The sequence below is a fragment of the Carya illinoinensis genome, chromosome 15, assembly GCF_018687715.1.
Source record: "Carya illinoinensis cultivar Pawnee chromosome 15, C.illinoinensisPawnee_v1, whole genome shotgun sequence".
Classification (NCBI taxonomy): Eukaryota; Viridiplantae; Streptophyta; class Magnoliopsida; order Fagales; family Juglandaceae; genus Carya; species Carya illinoinensis.
Window position 1 is genome coordinate 27002336 of NC_056766.1, and position 6261 is coordinate 27008596.

General features: G+C 35.9%; 1 protein-coding gene across 1 annotated transcript; it reads right to left on the reverse strand.

Annotated features, from left to right (window-relative positions):
• Nucleotides 1-753: 753 nt before the first annotated feature.
• Nucleotides 754-1446, reverse strand: LOC122296766. Its single transcript, XM_043106560.1, has one exon. It carries the CDS (start codon nt 1444-1446, stop codon nt 754-756), a length of 693 nt encoding a protein of 230 aa, XP_042962494.1.
• Nucleotides 1447-6261: the final 4815 nt, after the last annotated feature.

Here is a 6261-nt window from a genome sequence, read left to right on the forward strand (position 1 = left end):
AGCTCAAGCAACTCATAACCACTGGTGGGGCTGGGATCCAGCCACCACCATCTCATCACCATTTTGTTGTTCTGGTTCCACCCCCTCCTGTTTTATTTTTTTCCTGTGTGACTTGACAGAGGAAGAGTCCTCATGGTTCTGCCTTTTTCTTGAAACTGGAATGGTATTTTCTTTGTTACTAGTTGCCTCAGTAGTAAGGTTGCCCAAATTTTTGTCACGAGCCTTTCTCTTCCATGTGGCCTTTTTCTTAATTTCCGGCAGCACTTGCACCTGATCAGAGACAAAAAGGGCTAAAGATGACACTTGGTCCTTAAGCCCATCAGTATGACCTTTTCCCACTGGGCCTTCTTGAGGCCTTTTTTGTTGACATGTTTGTATATCACTATTTGAGAATTCTAGTTTGTTGCTTTTTCTCATTAAGCACGGTTCAGTTTGGTTTATATACTCAGAAGTGACATTATACATAGGTAGCCTCACTGTTTCCTCTACAGGAAGGAAGGTACCTTTTACAAGTGATGGGTTGGCAGAGGTCTTCTTGTTTCCTCCTCGAGCTGCTGAACTGTCTGCATCAGTGTGTTTTGGTGTCTGCATGGTTGGTGAGATGTCAGGTTCCTTGGTAGCAAGGTCATCCCTGACCTCCTTGTCTATTTTCCATTGCTGTTCACCGTGGTCATGCTTGCTGCTATTTGTTCCATACTTTTTCTTCTCACCATCCATAGGTTTGGTTGCTGGAGCTTGTAACCATGGTCCATACTACCTCATTTCACTACATGTGTTGTTAACAGAACAGCCTTTGGCATTGTGCTTTATGCAACCACACCTAAAGCACAGGTTGGGCAGTCTTTCATACTTCAGAACAATCCATGACTTCTTCCCTTCAATCGTAAGGAAAAGACCTCTTTGTATTGGCTTTGTAATATCAAGTTCCACCTTCATACGTATGAATTCTCCCCAGCATATCCCTCTGGTATCTGCTTGTACTTCTAAACATTTTCCAATGCTATTTCCAATCTGTTGGCCAACATCAATATTCATGCTTGCAAAAGGTGTGTTGTGTGCCTGCACCCAGAAGATCTCCATGGAGAAAGGGATCTCTTTAACTGACTTCTTTCCATCGAATGAATGTAAACAGACCAACCATCTGTCAAAACACCATGGCCTTCCTTGTAGCACCTGTTCCAGGTCCTGTTCTAGGTGAAATTCTACCAGATATTGGTTGCTCCCTACCTTAGAAAACTGCATCCAGCTAGTGCATTTCCAAACTTTTGCTATAGTGTTTTTGAAAGCCTTCTTATTGACAGCCCTCTCAGCGATGACCATAGCCAGTAGACAATGTTGTCCTTGTTGCACCATCCTTTCCTTTGAGCTGTGTGAGATAACAACCACTCCTTGCTCCTTTTCAGTGAGGCTGAGAGCCTCCCATTTCATAGCTAAATCCTCTTCCATTTCCTCTTCAAACTAACTGAGATAGCTTAAGAGACCAGACTCTTCAAGAGAGAAAAACCTCACCCTGAAACTAGGAGAGGACTCCATTGGTTGTCGATCCTTCAAGCTATCTCGGTTGAAGCTTCCTTCAAGCTTTCCTTCAAGGTCCATCGTTGATAATTTCCTGAAAGAGGTTTAAAAACAACGGAATCCACAAAATAAGATAGTAGTTTTATTTGAACAGGATTCTTCCACTTTGTACACACCTTTTGTCTCTCTATTTGATTTTCCAAGTTTGAATAGTTTCCTAATTGGTAACCAATTCACACGGCAAAAACCCTAGTATAAATCCTCTTTTCCCCACAACAGTCCCTCCATCAAACAAAGAATTCTCACGGCCAGAACCTCCCTACGTGGAAACCAATATTTCCTACACAAATAGCCCGCACACCATTCTCACCAACCCAGGCGACCACCTTGCCGAAAAACACCATGGAAGTTGCCGACCCAACCTCCTGAACTCATACGCAAGTCCCTCCTCCCTTGATAAGCCACGTCGACCACTCCCTCTCTCTGCCTTGCCGATTCTCAGTGTGAGGCACCTAACTAATTTCTCTTCTCTCCCTATGTCGCACCACCATGTTCAGAGGGAGCCTCCATTTGCGCCATCGTGACTCCAAGCCAGTCACCCATCCAGACCCTTCGTCGCAGTGGGTTCTCCTCTCTCTCGGTGAGCATCGCACGATCCTCATCTCCCGTAAGCCTGTGTTTCTCTTCTTTTATTTCTTTTGTTTCTGCCTTTCTCAAAAAGCCCATGCATTATTAATGATTTTACACAAATGCCCTTAAAACGGTTTTGGAGGCTTCCGTAATTCCTCTTGAAGAAACTTTTGGTGTAATTACGTTTTTACCCTACAGTGTCTATGACAGGCTTTATGTTTTAAACCTGTTCAGTACGTAGGCTGATCTCTCATGTGGCTTGACTCTTGATGTTTAAATTGGGCTGATTGTGTTAAACCTGTTCAGTACATGGACTTTATGACAAACTGTTTTAGTAACTTTAAGTGGACTGATTTTTCTTAATTGGGCCGGGCTGGGCTGGAATTTAAGTTAGGCCATATTTATTTGAATAAATATGAGTCAAAGACTTACTTTTATCAGAAAATATTTAAAGGCTTTAGTATATATTACTAAGTATTAAATTAAGGTTAAATCTATTTTGTAAATTGAGTTTCAAAGGCTTACCTAACAAATCTGTATTAAGCCTAAATTACGCAACTTAGTATATATGAAAGATTGGATATTAAGATTTTAGTAATTATATGATATTAGTAATTATTGAATTTAGTATATAGCTAAATATTTTAGTGCATGATATGTGTTAAATCGGGTAGAACACTATGACATGTTTTCTAGAAATTTAAGAAGCAGCGCTAAAAGGTAAATGGCATGATCATAACTTTGTGTTATAAATATTCTAATTTTGCATGAAAAAAATGTGATGTTCCCTATGCTATGCTACGAGCCAATTCAAAATTAGTCCATTCTGACAAACCTCGATGAATTACAGTGATATGCTCGTGAATAAGACTATGGATGCTATGTTAATATGGATTGTTGTTGGATGAATTAAGAGTAGCTCTATAACCACCGACTGATCAGGACCCAAATTTGGATCTCGACAAGTATAAAATTTTTATTTTTTATTTTTTAGTTTTAGTTTTATTTTTATGTGTTTTTAAGATAATGTTAAATATTAAAAAAATAAAATATCAATAAAATAAAATAAAAAGGAAAAAAAATGTATTAGGAGAAATGCTTGGGATTTCTCTTGAGTTGAAATTATTTATGGGGTTTTGGAAAAGTAGAGAGAAAAAGTTGAATAAAATTATTATAAAGTTAAAATATTGTTAGATTATACTTTTTTAATATTATTTTTTGTTTTGAAATTTGAAAAAGTTAAATTATTTTTTATGTTTTATTTAAAAGTTCAGAAAATTTGTAATAATTAGGTAATGATTAAATGAAAAAATTTAAAATTTAAAATTAAAAAGTGTTTGTGTTTTTGATGTTTGGATACTGAGATAGGATTAGTGTTTCTGTAATAATTGTTTTCATGAGATTAAAGTATCTCTCTATCCAAACACCACAAAACACCAATCTTGATCATGTTTTTGTTAATTAATTGTTTGTTTGAATTGTTAGGTCAAACAACAATAAATATTTAACACATTGTGAGGGGAAAGGGCCCTCGGGCCCAGCGGCCCAGCCCAGGACCTTCAAGTGACCCAGAACCAAGTTGGTCTGTTGAACTCAAGGTTTCAAGTTTTGTGTAATTATATATCTACACATGAATTTTGATGATAACAAATGAATTCAAAGAATAAAGAAGTCTCAAGCTCAACTTATCTACACAATGGAGTCAAGCACATCAAGGAAACAAGCATGAGCAAGAAGGGAACAAGTTCACATTAAAGTTATAAAGTAATGTTGTAAATCTCTTCAAAATTCGAAATTAGGATTAATGTTCAAAATTAATATTTTATCATAAAGCATTAAAATACTTTTTCCACATGTGCATGAATATTTTGAAAATTAAATTTGAAAATTTTGAAAGATGATTGATTGTCATCTTTCACATGTGCATACCTTGATTAAAGGATTAAACTTTGAAAATATTAAAGATGATTGATTGTCATCTTTCACATGTGCATACCTTGATTAAAGGGTTGAAATTTAAAAATATTAAAGATGATTAATTCTCATCTTTCACATGTGCATGTTTTATTTGAATATTTTCAAAAGTGATTGATGCTTTTTTAGACTTATACAAAAGGTAGATGATTTTGTTTGAAATATTTGAAAAGTAAAGTGTGCTCCTTTTGTCATATGCAAAAAGTAAAAGATTAGGTTTGAATTTTTTAAAAAGGAAAGTGTGCTCCTTTTGTCATATGCCAAAAGTAAAAGATTAGGTTTGAAGTTTTTGAAAAATGAATGATGTTGTCTTTGACAATTGAAAAGGAAGAACCTTTTATTTGAATTTTTTGAAAAAGTGAATGATGTTGTCTTTGACATGTGAATCTTTTTAAATTTGAATATGAAGTCTCATATGCCTATAAATAGATCATTTGAGAGCTTCACATTTACAACATCCAGAGCATACAACATTCATTCAAAGCTTTCATTCTCTCTTCTCTAAGCATTGAGCCTTAATTCTTGTTCATTTTGAGAGATATAGTTTGTGCTGTATTGTTCTTATTTCACTCATTGAGGAGTGTTTTCTGATAACCTACCCACTATCAGCTCTTGTATCAGAAAAAAGGTGTGTATAACCCTTGTGCGTGTAGAAAGTATTCTACACGGGGAATAGTTGAATCACCACATGTAAGGTGATTGTAAGTGTAGAGGGTGTTCTACACGGATCCTTTGTAGCGGTGTTGTTCAAAGGTGTAATAGGTTTCTATCTTCACCTGAAGGAGATTGAATAGTGAATTCGGGAATCCTCAAGGGATAGCTTGAGGCGAGGACGTAGGCAGTGGGGCCGAACCTCGTTAACATACTGAGTTTGCTTCTCTCTTACCCTTACTCTTTATATTTATTGCTATTTCATATTTTGTTTATATTTTATATTATATATTTGATTTATAATTGTTATTTTTTTAATACAACTCAATTCACCCCCCCTCTTGGGTTAGTCATCTGGGCAACAATTGGTATCAGAGCTAAGAGCTCTATTATAAGATTAACTATCTTTTGAGTTAAGATCTTATGGCTAACATTTCAGCTTTATTTGGTGAAGGTCAATCTAGCAGTTGGCCTCCACTTTTTTGTGGAGATAATTACTCATTCTGGAAAGTTAGAATGAGAATATTCCTTCAGGCTCAAGCTCGAGAAATCTGGAAATGCATTGTAAATGGACCTTATATTCCAACAAAAGTGGTTGATGGAGTAAAGGTCAAAAAGGAAGAAGAAGAGTTTGATCGTGAAGACGATAGACTTTATACTTTGAATTTAACTGCTACGAATTTATTATTTAATGCTCTCAATGGAAATGAGTTTAATAGAATAATGACTTGTGCTACGGCAAAAGAAATTTGGGATAACTTGGAAGTTACTTATGAAGGAACTTCGCAAGTCAAAAAATCAAAAATTTATATTCTTACTCATGAATATGAAATGTTTAAGATGAATGATGATGAATCTATTTCTAGTATGCACACTCGTTTTACTAACATCATATACAGATTGACAGCTCTTGGCAAACTTTATTCCAAGGTGGAGATAGTAAGAAAAATTCTCAACTCTCTACCAAAACGCTGGGAATCAAAAGTGACAGCGATTCTTGAAGCTAGAGACCTCAAGAAGCTCGAAGTGAATGAACTCATCGGGTCACTTATCACCCATGAGTACACATTGAAAAGAGGAGAAGAAGAAGGAAAGCCAAAGAAGAGCTTGACACTTAAAGTTGTTCCTCATGAAAGTGAAAGCGATGACGATGAGGAAAATGAAGATAAAGATGAAGAAGTTGCGATGATAACAAGAAGAATTTAGAGGTTCTTAGAGAAAAATAAAACTCCTCCGAGGAAATCATTCAAAAAGTTTTCCAAGAAAGATTCAGGTAAAAATGACACTTTAATTTGTTATAAATGCAATAAGCAAGGTCATATCAAGCCAGATTGTCCTCTGCTAAAGAAAGATCGAAACAAGGGCAAGAAAGCAATGAAAGCTACATGGGATGATGATTCAAGTAGCTCAGATAGTGAAGCAAGTAATGGAGAATCAGCAAATCTTTGTCTTATGGCTAAAGATGACATTGAGGTAACAAATCTTGATAAT